This window comes from Rana temporaria, chromosome 2, assembly GCF_905171775.1.
Source record: "Rana temporaria chromosome 2, aRanTem1.1, whole genome shotgun sequence".
Lineage (NCBI taxonomy): Eukaryota > Metazoa > Chordata > Amphibia > Anura > Ranidae > Rana > Rana temporaria.
This window is the reverse complement of record NC_053490.1, coordinates 535,057,824-535,080,222: the sequence shown is the minus strand read 5'-3', so window position 1 is coordinate 535,080,222 and position 22,399 is coordinate 535,057,824. Positions and strand designations below refer to the sequence as shown.

General features: G+C 47.8%; 1 protein-coding gene across 3 annotated transcripts in view; it reads left to right on the top strand.

Moving 5' to 3' along the window:
- LOC120928088 (interferon-induced, double-stranded RNA-activated protein kinase-like) overlaps positions 1–22,399 on the top strand; it is a 187,146-nt gene that overhangs the window by 149,556 nt on the left and 15,191 nt on the right. For all 3 annotated transcript variants that reach the window (XM_040339182.1, XM_040339181.1, XM_040339183.1), the window contains 3 exons: positions 2,442–2,640; positions 6,400–6,543; positions 12,143–12,241. In XM_040339182.1, coding sequence (XP_040195116.1) covers positions 2,442–2,640; positions 6,400–6,543; positions 12,143–12,241 — 442 coding nt within the window. The remainder of the gene's footprint in view (positions 1–2,441; positions 2,641–6,399; positions 6,544–12,142; positions 12,242–22,399) is intronic.

Genomic DNA, 22,399 nt, shown 5'->3' with positions numbered 1-22,399 from the left:
TTTCACCCAAACAGTTTACCAACCAGCTACCCCCCAAACGCTGTTCCAGCAGTTGATGATTACCTTTCTACTCTTAAAACTACTTTGACTACTCTACGTTCCAACTTGGAGATCGCTCAACAAAGACAAAAGAAGAATTATGATGCTCACAGGTCAACACCTCCTGAATATAAGGTTGGAGATTTGGTTTGGCTATCCACACGTAATCTTCATTTTAAATTACCCTCAAAGAAGTTAGGCACGCAATTCACGGGACCTTTCCAGATCACCCATTTGATTAACCCTAATGCTGTTAGATTGCTTCTACCCACAGATTGGAAGATACATTCGTCTTTCCATGTCTCTTTAATTAAACCTTATATTCCTAACCCATTCCCTAACAGGAAACCTTGCCCACCTCCACCTGTGCAAGTACTTGGTCAGACTGAATACGAAGTTGAAAAGATCCTAGACTCTAGAAGACGTGCTTCTACCCTTCAATATTTGGTACGATGGAAGGGTTATGATCAAAACGATGATTCTTGGGAAAATTCCTCAGACATACATGCCCCTCGCCTAGTAAGACTCTTTCACCAAAGATACCCAGACCGACCATCTCCTTCTGGGAACACCCGTGGTGCCCCCTTGAGGAGGGGAGTATGTAACATCTATGATGCTACTTCTCTGATACAAACCCCGTTCTGTCCTATTCAGACAGCTGCGCTTAGTTTTGCAAGTTACCCGCGTCACTTCCGGTGCGCGGGCATGTGCGTTCCACGCTGGAACGCGGAAGTGCGACCAGCGTCTTTTCCAAATTTCCCCGCGAATTCGCGGCTATTTAAACCCCCAGAGATGACGGCAGGGTGTTCCGTTATTTTGGACAGCACAGACCTCAGAGGACTTTACCTGACATCCACTGACCCTTCTAAAACATCTTCACTGCTGACAACCTCTATACAAACAGGATCTTAATGCCCATGGACTACTGCTCTCAGCAGAACCGCAAGTATCTTTGATAATCAATCTGTTTACCTGTCAGTATTGTCACAACTTACATATCCCCATGGACTACTGCTCTCAGCAGAACCTCAAGTATCTTGATATTTAATCTGATTATCTACCAACATTGTTACTAGTTACATTGGTGATTACTGAGGTCTCACACTACTTATGTCTCATGATATTTATGGACTATATCTATATCTATTATCCACTCTAATGTGAAGTAACATTATAGTTCCTATCTACTGTGGATGTCTATCTTCTAATATCAATATCCCAATACCTGCTTTATAGTCCACATAAAAGAGTATGCTCATTATTCTTTTCTCTTCAGCTTATGAGGTAATAAGCTAGTTTAAGTTGGTATCGGTTAGAGGATATGATGATTTAACCCCAAACTTTCTAAACTGAATTGAGAGTGACCTGGTGGTTAGACCTGACAAGCCTCTGCAGCTGCGATCCAAACACAATAAATAACATTCCACGGCAGTAAATAAAAACATTCCTTACAGGTATTGCTGGGTATGGCAGGGATGGCTGAGCATGGAGGGCTGGATCTGTGACTGCAATTGTCACAGATCCAGCCCACAGCGCTGCTGACACCCGCTCTCTCCCCTCTCCTCTTACACTGTACCGATCGGTACAGAGAGGGAAGGGAGGAACCGGCGTCATCACATTGTTTACAAGTGATCGCTCTGTGGACAGATTCTCCCCCTCTGAGCTGTGGATCTCTGCAGCTCCTCCAGAGTTACCATGGGCCTCTTGGCTGCTTTTCTGATGAACGCTCTCCTTGCCCGGCCCGGTCAGTTTAGGTGGACGGCCATGTCTTGGTAGGTTGTCAGATGTGCCACACTCTTTCCATTTTCAGATTAAGGATTAAACAGAAGCTCCGTGAGATGTTCAAAGCTTGGGATATTCTTTTATAACCTAACCCTGCTTTATACTTCTCTACAACTTTATGCCTGACCTGTCTGGTGTGTTACTCGGCCTTCATGATGCTGTTTGTTCACTAAGGTTCTCTAACAAACCCCTGAGGGCTCCACAGAACAGCTGTATTTATACTGAGATTAAATTACACACAGGTGGTCTATGTTTACTAATAAGGTTACTTCTGAAGGCAATTGGTTCCACTAGATTTTAGCTAGGGGTATCGGAGTAAAGGGGGCTGAAGACAAATCCCCCCCCCCACACACTTTTCAAATTTTTATTAGTAAACAAAATTGAAATACAATTTATCAATTTTACTTCCACTTTACAATTATGTGCCACTTTGTGTTGGTCTATCACATAAAATCCCAATAAATTACAATTACATTTTTGGGTGTAACATGAGAAAATGTGGAAAATTTCAAGGGGTATGAATACTTTTTCAGGGCACTGTATAAAAACCCATAAGTAACAAAAGCATGCCGTATCTTGTTTGCCATCTGTAAACCCAATATGTGTTTGATGTTTTCCAGTGATCGGGGTAGAGGACCTGAATCCTGTCTTTTCATTCAGATGGAATTGTGTAAAATGTCCTTGGAGGATTGGATCTGGAAGCGCAATGACAACCCAACAGAGAACGTTAACAAGGATCAGAGTCTGCAGATCTGTATCCAAATCATTGATGGAGTAAACCACATTCATTCCAAAGGCTTTATCCACAGAGACCTGAAGGTGAGAAGATTGCATAAAATAAAACTGGACAGCAGCTGAATTGCATACACTTGAGCTTTTCTACCTGCCGAGTGATTGGTTGTTGTGTTTAGCCAGTCTTGTGATCCAGACAACCAGACAGCTCAGGCAGATCCACACCTGAGCGTCGGTCGTTCGGTCGTTTTTTTGGGGTTTTTTTTCTGGCGTTTTGTCGCGCGTATTTGCGCGTTTGCATACAGCGTCGTGCGACGTTTTTGTACTTCGGCGTTTTTTATTTTAGCCAATAGGAAAAATGATCATCTTTTCATCACTTGTTGCTATGTTGGTAGATTTTTTTAATCTTCTGCATGGGCGACAAGTTCTATTTATTAAAGCGACGAAACGCCCGTAGCAAACGCCCGTTGTCGCGCGATACGCTCAATTCGCGCGTTTCCCATTACTTTCTATGGGAAAAAAAACGCTCAAATACGCCCAAACCGCACGATACGCGCGACAAAAAAAGGTCCGGGACTTGTTTGAGCTTCGCGCGACAGGCGTTTGGGCGTTCAGGCGTTCAGGTGTGAACAGTCACCATAGGGAATAATGTTAATTCTCCCCTCTGGCGTTTGTGAGCAGTGCGCTTCAAGCGTAAAAACGCCTAGGTGTGAATGGGGCCGATCTTCTTTCACTCCACACTGCAGAATGATACAGCAATGCAGCTTGTTTAAGAACTCATAGTGATTGGACAGGGAAGGAAGAGCAGCACAAGCCTCTCTGTCAGCTCTCCTCTTGTAAGCATGTGTGTGGTGTTAGACTGACAGCACTGGGCAAAGTTTAATGACTCAGAGTGCTTCCCTCTTACTGTTTTTTTCTGATTTATTTTTTCTCTGCTGCAGTTTAATATCTGGTAAGTTTTGTAAATAGCTTAAAACTGATCTGTCATTCTCACTCCACCTGCTTTACAGCAGTGTGCACACATCTGTCATCTCCACTCCACCTGCCACGCCCCACTCTGTCCTCTGTCATCTCCACTCCACCTGCCACTCCCCACTCTGTCCTCTGTCATCTCCACTCCACCTGCCACGCCCCACTCTGTCCTCTGTCATCTCCACTCCACCTGCCACTCCCCACTCTGTCCTCTGTCATCTCCACTCCACCATCTTCACCCCGCTCTGTCCTCTGTCATCTCCGCTCCACCTTCTTCACCCCACTCTGTCCTCTGTCATCTCCACTCCACCTTCTTCACCCCGCTTTGTCCTCTGTCATCTCCGCTCCACCTTCTTCACCCCACTCTGTCATCTCCACTCCACCATCTTCACCCCGCTTTGTCCTCTGTCATCTCCGCTCCACCTTCTTCACCCCACTCTGTCCTCTGTCATCTCCGCTCCACCCCACTCTGTCCTCTGTCATCTCCACTCCACCTGCCACACCCCACTCTGTCCTCTGTCATCTCCACTCCACCTGCCACTCCCCACTCTGTCCTCTGTCATCTCCACTCCACCTGCCACTCCCCACTCTGTCCTCTGTCATCTCCACTCCACCTGCCACTCCCCACTCTGTCCTCTGTCATCTCCACTCCACCATCTTCACCCCGCTCTGTCCTCTGTCATCTCCGCTCCACCTTCTTCACCCCACTCTGTCCTCTGTCATCTCCACTCCACCATCTTCACCCCGCTTTGTCCTCTGTCATCTCCGCTCCACCTTCTTCACCCCACTCTGTCCTCTGTCATCTCCACTCCACCTTCTTCACCCCGCTCTGTCCTCTGTCATTTCCACTCCACCGTCTTCACCCCACTCTGTCCTCTGTCATCTCCACTCCACTTTTTTCACCCCACTCTGTCCTCTGTCATTTTGTCTCCACCTTCTTCACCCCACTCTGTCCTCTGTCATTTCCACTCCACTTTCTTCACCCCACTCTGTCCTCTGTCATTTTCACTCCACCATCTTCACCCCGCTCTGTCCTCTGTCATCTCCGCTCCACCTTCTTCACCCCACTCTGTCCTCTGTCATCTCCACTCCACCATCTTCACCCCGCTCTGTCCTCTGTCATCTCCGCTCCACCTTCTTCACCCCACTCTGTCCTCTGTCATCTCCACTCCACCATCTTCACCCCGCTCTGTCCTCTGTCATCTCCACTCCACCTTCTTCACCCCGCTCTGTCCTCTGTCATTTCCACTCCACCGTCTTCACCCCACTCTGTCCTCTGTCATCTCCACTCCACCATCTTCACCCCACTCTGTCCTCTGTCATCTCCACTCCACCTGCTTCACCACGCTCTGTCCTCTGTCATCTCCACTCCACCTGTTTAACCCCACTCTGTCATCTCCACTCCACCTACCTCACCCCTCTGTCCTCCTCTGTCATCTCCATTCTACATTCTCCACCTTTACAGAGGTGTAACTTCTCAGGTTGATATTGCTGTCTGTGTCCATACTAGATAGATTCACCCTCATCATTTGCACCTAAACGCAGTTGCTGTTACTGCAAGTGTGCTGTTCATTTGCACCTAAACGTAGTTGCTGTTACTGCACTTGTCCTCTCCAGTTTGTACCTAAAGGTACGAGGTGTGTGTACTGATTTTGTTCTGTGCAGACCATTACAATGTCTGGAAGGACAACAAATAGAGGCAGAGAGTCACGAGTGCAAGAAAGCTCTGCATCTAGAGGCAACGCTGGCATGTAGTTTGTTGAGGGTCTCTTTAGGAAATTGTGCAATATGCAGCAGCAAAGTATGACATGGTTCAGATTCTTGTCTGGTTTGCACCGCCTGTATACTGCTGTTCAAAGTATATGGGGCCAAAGGGTCTTGTCAGGGCCGATTCTCCCTATAGGCGCACTATGCAAGCTGTGAAGGGCCCCCCAAATTACTAGAGGCCCCGCCTGGTAAGAAGTCATTTTCGCCCCCTCCCCCCCGCTTATCAACTTTCTTTAATGTGACATGTCACTGTCGTCAGCGCCCTCCGCTTCTCATTTTTAATGTGCCAGGTCATTTTGCTTAGGGCCCCAGGGAGGTCAGGATCGGCACTGGGTCTTGTAATGACCTGGGGGGAGTGGTGGCGGGGAAACTCATGCTATTTTTTTCAATGATTTTTATCCATATTGCAGGGACCAAACATTACATTAAAGCTGCAAGCAGTATTAAATGTCTTTTTTCTTATAGTAATCTCATGTTGTACAGGGACATTTCTAAACATGTGCCACTACTATAGACACCCAGCAGGTACGATATTTAAAGGAATTTTTCATTTTTTTTTCCACTTTAAGCATCATTAAAATCGCATATACAGTTTTTAAAACTTTTTTTCCATTGATACATGTTCCCTGGGGCAAGACCCGGGTTCTCAAAGACGTTTTCCAACAATAACTTGAATATTGGGCTTTAAAATGAGCACTTTTGAATTCGAACGTTCGATTCCCATAGACTTCAATGGGGTTCTAAATGTTCGCGCAAACGTTCGGTCCGTTCAAAAGTTCTGATGCGAACCGAACGCGGGTATGTTCGGCTCATCCCTATCTCAGACTCATCAATCATCAACCAGTTCCAGCAACAACAGTCAAAGATGTGATTTCACCTCATTTTGGAAGATTTCCTCCTTATATTTACAGCTTAGGAAGGTGAGGACAATTTTTCTCAATGGTGGGATTTCACTTTAACCTCCACACAGCCCAAATATTAGTAATATCGCTTGTGAATATTGGGACAAGTAAAGTGGAAGCTTAATTTTTTTATTGAGTGTGGGAAGGAAGTCATAAGAAAGGTCTTCTCTGACCAAACACATGCTTTGTGTCTTTTATTTTGTAGCCTGCAAACATATTGTTAATGGAGGACATGACTGTAAAAGTCGGTGATTTTGGTTTGGTGACTCGAGTGACCGGGGAAGATGAAAGTCATCAACAGAAGAGGACTCTAGGGGTTGGAACCCTCACCTATATGGCTCCAGAGCAGGTGAATATTATGCTTAATCTACATTATATTTCTCTGAAACTGGAATAAATGCCTTTGCTTTTCAGACTGTCTGAACATTGTCTACTTTCACAGAAAACACACTTTACCTTTTTTGCCCCTATCCCCTGTCCTAAATTGTATTCCTATCCTAATACAGTGCCTTGATAAAGTATTCATATCCCTTGAAATTTTCCACATTTTGTCATGTTACAACCAGTAACATGAAAAATTGCAGCCACTGTGCCCATCAAATGCAGCCAGTGTGCCCATCAAACGCAGCCAGTGTGCCCATCAAACGCAGCCACTGAGCCCATCAAACGCAGCCACTGAGCCCATCAAACGCAGGCACTGTGACCATCAAACGCAGCCGCTGTGCCCATCAAACACAGCCACTGTGCCCATCAAATGCAGACACTGTGCCCAGGGCTGGATTAAGAGCATCACATGCTTGGTGCTGAGGATTTTTGGACCTTTTACTGAGCACCCTTCTGCATTTCCAAGAGCCTGTGCTGGCGTGCGCCTAAGTTCAAAAGGGCGCAACCAGCACAGACGTAACATTAGGGAAGCCTGGAATTTGATTTGCCAGGTTTCCGTAAGTAAGGGCCATACATCGGCATGCACTCTGAGCTAAAAGAGTGCAGCCGTGCAGGCCTAACACTATGGAAGCCCCAGACTTCTGTAAGAGTCCTGCATTGGCGTGTCCCAGACTTCCATTAGCACTGCTCATGTGGCACCCATTATCAATCCCACCACCCTGCCCAGGTGGTACATGCAGAATGCAGGGTCGTCAGGGGAGATCTCTCCCCGTTAACCCATTGCTTTCCATGAGCAGTCTGTTGTTTTTAGGTGGCTGGGCCTATATTAATGTAGGGGCCTGGAACTGCAGCTCCAATAGCCCCTACATTAATCCAGCCCTGACTGTGCCTATAAAATGCAGCCACTGTGCCCATAAAATGCAGCCACTGTGCCCATAAAATGCAGCCACCGTGCCAATCAAAGGCAACCATTGTGCCCATCAATTGCTGCCAGTGTGCCCATCAATAGCTGCTACTGTGCCCATCAAATGCTGCCAGTGTGCATCCCCCGCCCGGCACTTACCTTGTCTGCAGCAGGTAACGGTGGCAGTGTTCTTCTCTGCGCTCCTCGATGTCTTCTCCTGTCCTCTCTTCCCATCCTCTGCTATGATTGGACGCCTGATAGGCGTCCAATCACAGTGCCTGTTGTTTCAGCCAATCAGGTTACAGGTAACAGACCCAAGCTCCTGATTGGCTGAGAGGTGGTTCAGTGTTGGGAAAGCGAATATTCATTTGCGTTCCTAACACAACACTGAGTGAACAGCAAGCGCTCAGCATGGCGCCCACTGGTCACCTTTTTGGACACCTATTAGAAGCTATGGCCCAGATTCACAAAGGACTTACGACGGCGTAACTCCACGTACGCTGTCGTAAGTCCGAATGTGCACCGTCGTATCTATGCGCCTGATTCTTAGAATCAGTTACGCATGAATTTTGCCTAGATACGAGCGGCGTCGTATCTTGGGGTGCATATTTACGCGTTGAATATACAAATGAGCTAGATACGCCGATTCACGAACGTACGTGCGCCCGACGTATCAAGATACGTCGTTTACGTAAGGCGTCTGACCGGCGTAAAGTTACCCCTCATAAAGCAGGAGTAAGTCATGTTAGGTATGGACGTCGGAAACGTCCCAACAGCGTCGTATTTTACGTCGTTTGCGTAAGTCGTCCGTGAATGGGGCTGGGCGTAGGTTACGTTCACGTCGACTAAGCATTGAGCAGGAGTAATTTACTTTGAAAATTCGACGTGATACTGAGCATGCGTCGTTCGTTAAGCGCGTCATTTACGCTGGGTCACGAATCATTTACATACAACACGCCCCCTACCAGCCTAGTTTGAATTAGGCGGGCTTACGCCGGCCCATTTACACTACGCCGCCGTAACTTAGAGCGCAAGTTCTTTCTGAATACGGGACCTGCCGCTCAAAGTTACGGCGGCGTAGTGTATCTGAGATACGCTATGCCCGCCTAAAGATATGCGCTTCTTTGAGAATCTGGCCCTATGGTTCTAATCAGGTGCTTCCAAAAAATACCCCACCACTGTAAAGGGGATGGGCACCTGAATAGGGGGTGGCAGTTTTGGTGTCATGTGACCAGAGCACCTTCTTCCACATGTTTGCTGTGTCCCCTCCCCCACATGGCTTCTCACAAACTGCAAACCGGACTTCTTATGTCTTTCTTTCACCAATGTCTTTCTTCTTGTCACTCTTCCATAAAGGGCAGATTTGTGGAGAGACCACTAATAGTTGTCCTGTGGACAGATTCTCCCCCCTGATCTGTGGATCTCTGCAGCTCCTCCAGAGTTACCATGGGCCTCTTGGCTGCTTCTCTGATGAATGCTCTCCTTGCCCGGCCGGTCAGTTTAGGTGGACGGCCATGTCTTGGTAGGTTTGCAGTTGTGCCATACTCTTTCCATTTTCCGATGATGGATTGAACAGAAGCTCCGTGAGATCTTCAAAGCTTGGGAGATTTTTTTATAACCTAACCCTGCTTTATACTTCTCCACAACTTTATCCCTGACCTGTCTGGTGTGTTCCTTGGCCTTCATGATGCTGTTTGTTCACTAAGGTTCTCTAACAAACCTCTGAGTGCTCCACAGAACAGCTGTATTTATACTGAGATTAAATGACACACACAGTTGGACTCTATTTACTAATTAGGGGACTTCTGAAGGCAATTGGTTCCACTAGATTTTAGGGGTATCAGAGCAAAGGGGGTGCCATACAAATGCCCCCCCACACACACACACACACACTTCACATATTTATTTGTAAAAAATGTTGAACAACATTTATCATTTTCCTTCTACCTCACAATTATGTGAGACTTTGTGTTGTTCTATCACATAAAATCCCAATAAAATACATTTACATTTTTGGTTGTAACGTGAGAAAATTTGGAAAATTTCAAGGGGTATGAATACTTTTTCAAGGCACTGTATACGCTTACCTGTATTCCCCTGGTTTTGGCCTGCCGCACTGCTAGCACCCTTCTGGGAAAACATATTTGTGCTGCCCATGGATGCGCAGAATATCCCTATAGACTTCTCCAGACTCATGAAAGGGCCCCCAGAATCCTCTGAAGGAAGAATGATTGGAACATAAACAAAAAAAGCTGCAGTGCATCAGGTTTGGTGGTCAGTGAGAAAATAAATGATTCCCCATCCCTACTGTCAGTGAAGTAAACTGAGCAATATCGTTGGAATCAGTGGGAGGAATAGTGCCTCATCATTGGTGTCAGTGGGATAAATGGTGTCCCATTATTGGTGTCAGTGAGAGTAATAGTGCCCCGTCATTTAACGTCCGTTAAAGGATTCGAGGAACTCATGCCATACCTTCAATTCGGCCCTGTGTTCCCCAGTGAGAGTCACGAAATTAGTAGGATTCCGCACGCCAGCAGTCGCTCTCGACAACCTGTGGCAAAAAAACACCCTGCCCATTGGAATTATCCTGCAGGCGAAGTTCAACTTGCCCAACAGCGACTGCATCTTGCGCAGCTGAATCTTCCGCAGCCCAATAATCCCCCGCACCTCCTCTTTCAAAGCAACCAGCTTATCCTCTGGGAGTCGGCACTCCATCTGCCTTGAGTCTAAAACAATACCCAAGAAAACAATTGAGGTCGTGGGGCCTTCTGTTTTCCTAGGGGCCAAGGGGATCCCGAAACGATCCGCCACATACTGCAATGTGCCCAACAATACTGAGCATGTATTCGACCCGGGAGGGCCCACGCACAAAAAATCATCCAGGTAATGGATGATAGAGCTGAGCCCCGAAGCATCAAGGACTGCCCACTCCAGAAAGGAGCTGAAAGTTTCGAATAACGCGCAAGAGATGGAGCAGCCCATAGGCAAACAACGATCCACATAGTATGCCCCATCCCAAGTGCATCCCAGCAACCAAAAACTGTCTGGGTGCACCGGCAACAACCGAAAAGCCGACTCCACGTCGGCCTTCGCCATGAGGGCGCCCGCACCTGCGCACCCACGAAATGGCAGCGTTGAATGACGTATAAGACACCGTACAATCCTCAGGCGCGATGGCGTCGTTAACCAAGCCGCCCTTCGAGAAAGACTAGGTCCACGCGCCGCCGGGATGGAATCCACCGCTGACCGTTGTCCCGGACCATTGTCGCTCTCCGATCCGGACAGCTCTCCTTCAGATCTCTCCGCACTCGTAGCCGGCGAAACATCCCTCGATTGCACCCTAGACACATGTGCACTGGTTGCAGCTGGCCTGTGTTGCACTCCGACCCCTATGTGCCGGAACACCCACCCACTTGCGACTTCCACCGACGGACTGTTGGTTCGTCCCCTGGCACGGGACTCGACTGTGCGACCGCTCTCATCACACCTCGTCGCCCCCACACTCCACACCGACCACCGATCTGACGCTGCCGGACCCCTGGCCGCCACAGCAGAGTGGCCCCTGGCCTGCTGGCTGGACACATCATGCTGGGCCGCCGGACTGCATCGACCATCCCCCACAGCCCCGGCCGCAATGTCTGGGCATCTTCGACGGGCAGGAGGGGAAGGCCTAGGGGACCCATTTGACCCCTCCGCCACTGAGCTCCGTCCACGACGCGGATTCCTCCCGACTCCCCCCACCGGCCCAGGCTGCGACCTCTGTGGTGATGATCCGGAGGGCCCCTGACGGGTCTCCGAGTTTGCCGATCCGCTGCTGGGGCAGGATCTGGGCTGTACCGCTCCGGTGGCCTGGACCGCCGAGCGCGCGGCAGATTTACCCCCCCCCGCGGGTGCCGCGATCGGGGGATCTAAAGCGGCTGAGACCTGTGCCCTAACCCAATCGGCCCCTTGGGCAGACACCGCAGCGCGCAATTGCGCAATTAAGTCAGCTACAGCCGCCATTTTACCCCTGGGAGCTACTCACAGCCAGCTTCTTCCCTCGTGTGATAATGGAGGAGTGACAAAAAGATCACTTCCTCCAGAGAAGCCACTCCTGCAGACCCTGCCCCATAAAACTTCCTGTCCCCTCCCTGCTAGCAGAGCCTATCGCCTACGGCCAGCCCACCCTGTCATGCCGGCCCTCCCCAACTCTGTTTGCTCCGTGCCTCTCTTTATGAATGAGTCACTCTTCTAATATGGCATATATCCTGGGAGATATTATGGATGAACATTACAGAAACATTTTAAAGCAATCCAAGACATATTCTGAATGTCCATTATTTTCTGGCTCATACTTTCTAAGAGCTTCTGGGTTCCACGGGCCCTCCCGTTACAGGAGGTATTTGTAGTCCATATCAGGAGATCCAACTAGGGTGATAACACTACTCTTTCATAGATACTGTAAAGTCAATAAGAGTTGTCTCCCTAGGACAGAAGGAGGAGGGTTACTGGCAGGATCAGCAAGCGAAAAATCCTGAATAAAAGAAAACAAATACAATTGCCACATCTAAGGACTGGCAAGCTACAACATATAAAGTTTTTGGTTTAGACAAGCTTTATCATTTTTGATGCTGGTAACTTTCTAATATGCGTTTTATTTTTGTGGTTTGTTTTTTAACAGGAGCGAAACCATTATGAAAGTGAAGTAGACATATTTTCTTTAGGATTAATATGGTTTGAAGTTTATTGGAAATTTGGTACTTGGCAAGAGAGATCAAAGGTAGGTGTTGATGATGACCGTTGATCAGATAGTTATAATATCTAATGCAATTTGTTGTTTCAATCCTTTTGAAGCATTAAACGGATACTCCACCCAAAACTGATAACCCTAAACTGGGCAGCAGTGTAAAACCATAACCCGCACTGCACACATTTCCTGTATATGCAATGTGAAATACTGTATGTCACTCTTCAGAAATTTTTAAAAACTTTAAATGATAATAAGGCTTCATGCACACTAGAAAGCTAAAAACTGCTTTAGAAACACTGGACAAAAAATGCTAATATTTTACATTGAGGGGGACCCTACGACAATTTTTATTTTGGCATGGGATCCTCTCCCAAATCCATACCTTGGATTTTGAGGGGAACCCTACACCAAAATGTATTAAAAAATGGTGTGGGGGGCCCCCCAAAATCCATACCACACCATTATCTGAGCATGCAGCATGGCAGGCCAAGAAAGGGGGGGGGCGAGCGCTCTTATCACCTGAACCATACAAGGCCACATGCCCTCAACATGGGGAGGGGGGTGTTTTTGGGCAGGGGGCTCCCCCCCAAAGCACCTTGTTCCCATGTTGATTGGGACAAGGGCCTTTTTCCCTGGCCAGTATTTGTCAGGGTCTGTGGGCAGGGGGCTCTCAGATCCAAGCTGCCCCCTATGTGAATGAGTATGGGTTAAAAAAAAAAGACAGCAGGCAGTTTTTGATTTAAAATAAAGTCCCCCGGTTAAAACCATCTTCATTCATGATGCCTGCCGCCACGGCCGACCCAAAAAAAGAAAAAGGCCTGCTTCCACTGAAGGCACTATCTGACAGCTCCGCCATCTGACAGTTCTTAAATAACAAAGGGGCGGGGGCATGAGACATGCCCCTAGCTGATGATTTCACAAGGGGGTGGGGTCACCCAGTGACATCACTGGATGGCTACAAAAGAATTTGTGGGTTTTTTGAGGCGCAAATATTACAGTCATGCCGGCCCTCCCCCAACTCTGTTTTCTCCGTGCCTCTCTTTATGAATGAATCACTCTTCTAATATGGCATATATCCTGGGAGATATTATGGATGAACTTTACAGAAACATTTTAAAGCAATCCGAGACATATTCTGAATGTCCATTATTTTCTGGCTCATACTTTCTAAGAGCTTCTGGGTTCCACGGGCCCTCCTGTTACAGGAGGTATTTGTAGTCCATATCAGGAGATCCGACTAGGGTGATAACACTACTCTTTCATAGATACTGTAAAGTCAATAATAGTTGTCTCCCTAGGACAGAAGGAGGAGGGTTACTGGCAGGATCAGCAAGCGAAAAATCCTGAATAAAAGAAAACGAATGCAATTGCCACATCTAAAGACTGGCAAGCTACAACATATAACATTTTTGCTTTAGACAAGCTTCATCATTTTTTATGCTAATATGCGTTCTATTTTTGTGGTTTGTTTTTTAACAGGAGCGAAACCATTATAATTGTATAATTTGTAATAAATTTAGTCAATGGCTCTCTGCTCCTCTGGTGGGCGGGCTGAGCCAACTGCCAGTCAGGCATGTGGGTGGATCCCGACATTAAAGTTGGGATCTCTTCAGAGTCTGGACCAGCTTTGTGACATCAGCTAAGAGCAGCTTTACCCCCGGTGTTGGCTGAAAACCAGCAACATGAGTGCCGAAATAAGTGTCCCCCATATAGTGGTGGTGACAATGTCCCCCATATAGTGGTGGTGACAATGTCCCCCATATAGTGGTGGTGACAATGTCCCCCATATAGTGGTGGTGACAATGTCCCCCATATAGTGGCGGTTGCAATGTCCCCCTTACAATCAGGGCCATCTTAATAGCATCATGGGCCCCTGGGCAAAGTAATGCTATGGGGCCCCTACAAGCCTGCCCAATTTTACTTTCTGCGATGAAAAATATCAAATTAGAAAAATGTAACACATGTCTTCATAAATGTAGGCAAAAATGTATTCTATTACATGTCTGTGGTATAAAAATCCTTGAGAGAGCTGTACTCTCTCAACCCCCTCACACCTGTACGCTCTCAGCCCCCCCTCACACCTGTACGCTCTCAGCCCCCCTCACACCTGTACGCTCTCAGCCCCCCCTCACACCTGTACGCTCTCAGCCCCCCCTCACACCTGTACGCTCTCAGCCCCCCTCACACCTGTACGCTCTGAGCCCCCCTTTAACCCTTGTACGCTCTGAGCCCCCCTCACCCCTGTATGCTCTGAGCCCCCCTCACCCCTGTACGCTCTGAGCCCCCCTCACCCCTGTACGCTCTGAGCCCCCCTCACACCTGTGCGCTCTGAGCCCCCCTCACACCTGTGCGCTCTGAGCCCCCCCATAACACCTGTGCGCTCTGAGCCCCCCATAACACCTGTATGCTCTGAGCCCCCCATAACACCCGTACGCTCTGAGCCCCCCATAACACCTGTACGCTCTCAGCCCCCCTAACGATTGTACGCTCTCAGCCCCCTCACATGTCTACAGTCAGGTCTATAAATATTGGGACATCAACACAATTTTAATCTTTTTGTCTCTATACACCACCACAATGGCGCTTCACAGTGCAGATGGACAATGACCCGAAGCATACTGCGAAAGCAACCAAAGAGTTTTTTAAGGGAAAGAAGTGGAATGTTATGCAATGGCCAAGTCAATCACCTGACCTGAATCTGATTGAGCATTTCACTTGCTGAAGACAAAACTGAAGGGGAAATGCCCAAAGAACAAGCAGGAACTGAAGACAATTGCAGTAGAGGCCTGGCAGGGCATCACCAGGGATGAAACCCAGCGTCTGGTGATGTCATTGCGTTCCAGACTTCAGGCTGTAATTGGCTGCAAAGGATTTGCAACTGTAGGGCCACCCCCTCAGAAGCCGCTGGTTGTTGTTGGGATCGGCATATTAAGTTACCTTTCAGTGTTGTCTAGGGGTGTAGTTGATGAGTAGAGTAGTGAGCGAATGTCCAGTCAATGAATAAAGGTTTTCAAATGCTTTATTTCCAGGCCCAACATGGCCAACATCAACATGAGGTAGAGCAAGAAGGTTGATGAAGCGAGAGAGAGAACCTTGCAGTATCAGGCCTGGATATGAGAACGAGCAATCCTGCTCTCAGTAGTACAATAGTAGTAGACAAAGTTTGTCGCCACTTTAGCCAGAGTGGGTGAAGTGACCCCGGACAGACTTCTGCCACAAGCCTGGCAGCCGAAGTGTCACTTTAGATTGCTGGGAGGAACAGGCCTCTGCCACAGACCTGGCTCTAGGGCCTCTGCCACAGGCCTATTACTTGAATGAGGTGAGCGGATTGAGCGAATCCTCCCAGTAGATTAAGTTAGGGTCACCGGGTGACAGTTGAAGTGTACCTGTCAATTTCCCGGTCACCAGATCCATGATGGTTCGTTCAAGCCCTGTTGGACAACCTGCCTCCGGGTTCTCCTCAAGCCGACCCCCCCATCGAACAGCACACAGCCTGGGATCTCCTTAATGGAGTTGGGAACCCAGTAAGTCACTGGGGTCCCTGTCAGGAACATGGAGCTCCGCGTAGCGTGTGACCCCGGCCTGGTAGGCCATCGCCAGGGTCCGTTGGATGCGCACACCCTGAAGGTGGGTGCCGCACCTGGAACCCGCGAAGAACCACACAAAATGGTGTCCGCCACAGATATACTCTCCCCCAGCATGCCCCGCGAGGGAAAACTCCTCTAATTGGCTGCTGGGGAAAAGCGGGTCTGCCAGAACCCCTCTAGCACCAACTGTCGCCCAGGGATGGGATTGCATCCCTGGAGCACAGACTGACCTACAGGACAGTTCCGGGAATGACAGCAGCCCAAATTTAGAAAATTGTGAATGGGAGCAAAATAACTCCCCACTAACTTTAGCGTAGTGCCCATACTGAAAGTAAGGGGGCGCTACACAACCAAGTATTAAAAAGTGAAAGTTTGATTTATGATTGTGTAGCGCTACCCCCGAAGGAGCCGATGGTTGATTTGGGATCTACTCTCTTTGGCTTGGCTCACCCCTATTTAACTGTCTCAAACCCTCCCTTGACACATCAGAAATCTGGTGGGTAAGGTATTGTGACCTCTGCTTGGCTGGGGGTCACAATAGCAGGCACACAACAGGCAGTGACAATATAACAATAGTATTACCTGTTTTCATGGATGGTCCCTCCAGATGAGAAAATACACTTCACACAGTTGATAAATTTAAATCAGAAGAGATAAGTTTACTTTATGTGAACTTAAGAAACAAACAAAGATTTGAATCACAAACAAACAACTGTTAGGTAATGACTCACAGTCACTATGATTCCGCAAGGGCCCTTACAGGAATCAGCAATTTAGATAGCAAATAAAAGGTCAAACTGAAGAATAGCGCTATTCACTTAAACTAAAGTAGGAAGTCTATGCAAGCAGTTCCACAGAACAGTTAATATCACGTTGCGGCCGGTTGGTGCACATTAAATTTGTAATCCACAAGTGGCAATCAGAAAGAAAGTACACAATGAAGTATCGTGAACAGTAAATGCTGGTGAACTGATCGCTCGTCAGCGTCAGTCACTTCTATGAACATTTAAACAGTTAACTGGGCCTTTAAAAGTCAGCCGGAGGCCGAACGTGTGTCTGCGGCCTGTGGGGTGGCACTAAGGTGTCTGTCTATGTGGAAGTCAAAAGCTGAGCATATGCTCTCTTACCCGACAGGCCGACCCGCCTGAATTCTCCTCAGAAGGCGCGTTAGTGAAACACTGCTCCACGGCACAAGGATCCCGGACGAGAGTGGCTCCACTGTTTCAGTTGTCAGCTGGGCTGCCTCTTCGATCTTCGGGAACACGGGCTGGATGCTTCCTTCCGGTTGGCTGATCTATTGGTGGGTTGGTGGGTTTAGGCCCAGGCTTCTGGCCTATTCGCACGGCTGTGCTCTGTCAGCAGCTCCGCATAGGAGAAAATGCAGGTCCCAAGAGGCCGAAATCAGGCGCGCCCTCTCTTTAAGTAACCTCCCCCATAAGTCTGTGTGGAGGTGTCACATGTTCTAATGTCGCAGGGCATTGTGGGATGTGTAGTCTGTTTCTCCTGAGAGTCAATGGAGTCCATATCTCCCGCTACTTGCAATCTTACAATGCATAACTCCTTAAAGGTAACTCACATATTTACAAGTATAAAGTCCAGTGGGGATAGCCTGTCATTAGACTTCTGACAGGACGACCCCGCTACACACTCCTCCCACTTAAAATCTTTGGTCCCCAAAGAGGACGTAAGTATGTATCCTGATAAATGCTTCTCAAAATACAAGCAGATAAAAGTTTGTTAGAATATGCAAGGCAATAAATTCTGTGCATCACTCCTTACTTTATTCAGGGCTAAACAACTCATTGACTGACATAGAGTGGACAGAGGATCCTTCCACCAATCAACAGGCATGGGCAGGCTGCTCTGTCCTTCATTTACCAACATTAAGGTGTTAGATTCAGATGTGTCAGGGGGTGAGCAGGGGTTATCCTCCACTAAATGGGAAACTGGAGGATCACACAGAGTGTTAGATCTTTTGGAGGTGAAGATAGCTTCTTTAGAACATTCCCCTAATTGACTATAGGTCAGTCTCTTTGGAGGATGAATGACTCTTCTTTCTTTGAGTTCTTCTGAAATTAAAGGGTTAGGGAGAACAGAGTCTGTTTCAGCATTCTGAAGAGCAGCATCATTCTCTGTGTCTGACACAATAGACTCCTCATCTCCTGAAGAGTTTAAGTCTCTATTTGATGGGATTGAGGCCTCCATGAATTCTTCTGCAGAGTACAAATCAACATCACCCTCTGTTTCTTCAAGCACATTCTGAGCTATGAATTCAGGGGCCTCTAGCCAAAGTGTCCCACTACTTGTCACTTCAGATGAGGGCAGGAACGAAGTAATAGGCTCTGGTTGTTGAGAAGACCATAACCACTCTTCAGGTCCATGACGCTGAACCACTTAGCTCCGGACAGGCTTCTTAGCGCATCCTCAATCCGAGGGGTAGTGTATTGGTCAGGGACAGTCCATTTGTTGAGGGTACGGTAATCGATACACAATCTCAGAGAACCATTTTTCTTCCTCACCACCACTATGGGAGAAGCATAAGCGGGGCCAGATTAAGAATATCATGGGCCTTGTGCTGAGGATTTAGGTGGGCCTTATGTACAGGAGAGGAGTGTGGAGGGTATGATGGGAGGCGGTATGTACAGGAGAGGAATGTGGAGAGAAAGATAGTTGGCAGTATGTAGAGTGTGAAGGGTAAGGTTGGGTTACAGTATGTACAGGAGAGGAGTGTGCAGGGTATGACAGTAAGCAGTATGTACAGGAGAGGGGTGTGGAGGGTATCACAGTGGGCAGTATGTACCGGAGAGGAGTGTGGATGGTATGATAGTGGGCAGTATGTACAGGAGAGGAGTGTAGAGGGTATGATGGGGGCAGTATCTACAGGAGAGGAGTGTGGAGGGTATGATAATGGGCAGTATGCACAGGAGAGGAGTGTGGAGGGTTTGAGAGCGAGTAGTATGTACAGGCGAGGAGTGTGGATGGTATGATACTGAGCAGTATGTACATTAAATGATGTGGAGGGTATGACAGTGGGCCCTATTTATATAAGAGAAGTGTAGAGGGTATGACAGTGGGCACTATGTATAGGAGAGACATTTGGAGGGTATGACAATGAACAGTATGTACAGGAGAGGAGTGTGGAGGGTATGATGGTGGGCACTATGTATAGGAGAGAAGTGTGGAGGGTATGACAGTGGGCACTATGTATAGGAGAAGAGTGTGGAGGGTATGACAGTGGGCACTATGTATAGGAGAGGACTGTGGAGGGTATGACAGTGAGCAGTATGTACAGGAGAGGAGTGTGGAGGGTATGACAGTGGGCACTATGTATAGGAGAGGACTGTGGAGGGTATGACAGTGAGCAGTATGTACAGGAGAGGAGTGTGGAGGGTATGATGGTGGGCACTATGTATAGGAGAGAAGTGTGGAGAGTATGACAGTGAGCAGTATGTACAGGAGAGAAGTGTGGAGAGTATGTACAGGTGAGGAGGATGAAGGAATCTGGGAAGGAAAAATGGAAAGGTTTGTGGAAGGATGTTTAGGAAATGCGTAGTAGTTAAGTGGTACATACATTGAAATTTATATCTATATTGAAATTACACCAATTAAGCAGAGACCAGCCATCTATGTATGGGCTAGCTAGTTTTACACAAGTCAACCTATTATCTGACTTGAGTACAACCAGCCTGTCAGGTTTTTCCCAAAACAATCAGTGCTGCCAGCTATAGTTAGCAACACTGATCATTGTATTCATAGGCAGAACACAATAACACTGCAGGAGTGATTCCCCCATCCACAGGTGTGTGAGAGGGTGTGTGGGGACAGGCTGGGGAGAAATATTAGTCAGTGGCTGGTTAGGCACTGGTAGTATCAGAGCCAGATACACACAGGTTACATATGCCACGATCGTTAGAGCGAGAGCAATAATTCTAGCACTAGACCTCCTCTGTAACTCTAAGGGTCCTTTCACACGGGCGGACAAACGGTCCGTTTTTTACAAGTCCGCTTCCCTATGGGATTGCAGACGTTAGCGGATTGAGCATCCGCTAGTCGTGACACGCGTCATGACAAGGGGGGCATCCCGGCTGGCGAAGCAGTCCCTGAAGTGCCAGAGCAGGGCCCACTCTACTCGAGGACCTGTCACGAGTCCAGCCGCCGCCATATTGCCTCCCCCTCCTCTCACCAAGTGGGAACGGAGACAGGCTGAGAGGATGGCAGCTGCAGCCGCAACTGCTCCAGTCGAACAGGAGGCAAGCCCTGAACAATCTCCGGCGGTTTCTCTGGGTCCTGAGAAGGCACAGGAGGCTATCACCAGGCCTATTCTTGAAGCCATAACTGCCAGCAAGGCGGCGGTGATGGTCAGCATAGATCACCTCGCTGCAGAGTGCAATCTGATAAGGCATGACTTGGATAAGATACGGAGCAAGCTGACAGAGGCTGAGGAGAGGATTTCTGAGGTGGAGGATGTGTCCCACTCCCAGGGGAATCAGTTGGCAGAACTGCAAGACATGGTGAAGTCGCTGCAAAGCAGAGCTGAAGATGCTGGGGACAGGCAAAGGAGAAATAATGTGAGGGTGGTGGGCTTGCCTGAAGGTGCTGATGGGGTTCAGACTGCCTCATTTACAGAGCAATTTTTCAAACAGTTGCTGGACCTGGGGGATCTTCCTCCAACGTACGTGGTGGAGAGGGCCCATTGGGTCCCCGCTGGCAGGCGCCCCCCGGTTAATTACCCCTGGCCGTTCCTGGTGAGGTTCCTAAACTACAGGGACCGGGATATGATTTTGGCTGCCTCACGGAAACGTCCTGAGCTTAAATTTGACAGTGCAAAGGTGATGCTGTTCCCTGACTTCTCGGCTGAAATCCAGAGACGGCGTTGTTCTTTTAATGATGTGTGGAGGAGGCTCAGGGAGAAGAATATTCCTTACAGTATGCTCTATCCTAGCAAGCTATGTCTGCAACACAATGGTGCGGTTACATTTTTTGGATTCCCCGCTAGATTAGGGTGACCAGACATCTCCGATTTCAGGGGACAGCACCCGGATTGAGGACACTGTCCCCAGACACAGTCTGTCCCCAGTTTTATCTCCGGATTGGATTTGAACAGGGGCTGGGGCAATTTCAAAGACAGTCAGTGCAGAATAAAAAATAAATAAAAATACACCCCCCCGCTCAGCCGCGCCTAGTAGCTTAGGGGGCATATTTTTTTCCATTATCTGTGCCCCCTTCTGATGATCATGTGCTGGTCGGAATGGAGTGAATATTTATTCAGTTTCGGGTGCATGCCCATTCATCTCCGCTCGCATGTTCTTCTGCCTTGGCTCACGTCTCGGCCAGTCGCCTGCCTGTTTATCTCCTTGCCTTCCCTGGCGGAGTGATCTTCCTTCCCCAGAAGTAGCTGGGGCCCGGGGAGTGAGACTTGACAGGCTGTGAGGGGGGGGCGGTGGCGGGCAGAGAGTCGCTGATTGCAGCCATTACTAGTAAAAAAAAAATATGTCCCCTGATTTCATTTTAAAAATCTGGTCACCTTACGCTGGATGCATCTGAATGGCTGGACCGGAATCCGTGAAGAAGGCTGAGTTCGGGATGAGTATCTGTGTTCTGTTGGTTCACCTATTGTGCCTTTTTTCTGCTGGATACTGTGAGGGGGCTGGGACAAGAGCCTGTCTTTTGCTTTTTGTTTTTTCTCCTCTCCTGGTTGCCCCTTTTTATATATTTTTTATTATTCCGGTAGTTATTTTTTTCATCGATTGTCCGTATAGTTCTACTACCTTGCAGGGATGAGATTTACATTTTTTCTGCCTATATATTTATATATATATATATATATATATATATATATATATATATATATTTATATATATATATATATATATATATATATATATATATATATATATATATATATATATATATATATATATATATATATATATATATATATATATAGTGCTAAATGTTCTTTCAGGCCATTTTATCATTTTTTGGGAGGTGGTTGCTACGTTTTTGTTTTTGTGGGCACAAGGTGGCGCTGTTTCCTAACTCCTGCTAAACTGACTGCTCCTAAGTTATCTGTTTATGGGACTAAACTGTGAATTGCTCCCTTTGTTTTTTATTCTGGTTTAGTGATGCAGAGTTTACTGGAGAGAACAGACAACTTTCTCTGGATCTGCTAGACAATCGACCAGACGGTTGTTCTTCCCGTACCTTTTAAACAAGTCTAATTTTTCATTGTTGGGGAGGTTTTTTTGTTGTTTGGGACTTAAGCCTATACCAGACGAGGTTGTACTATTTTTTTTTCTTTTTTCTCTGTGTGGTTTCTGGTATAATGGCAGGGGGGGATTGTTTTTGTTTTGGTAAAGGGAGGGTATACTGCTCAGCACTCTGTTCTCTTTTCTTGGAGATGGTCTCCCCCTCATGGCCCCTCAGTGCATTTTGTGTGATTTATGGGTGGGACTGGTGGGCCTCATTTGGGTGATGCTCAGGGGCGGACTGACCATTCGGTCCGTCGGGCACTGCCCGAGGGCCCGTGGTGGGGGGGGCCCGGGCTGGCTCAGTCCGCCCATGGAGGTGCCTGCAGCAGCGTCAGCTTCTACAGTACACA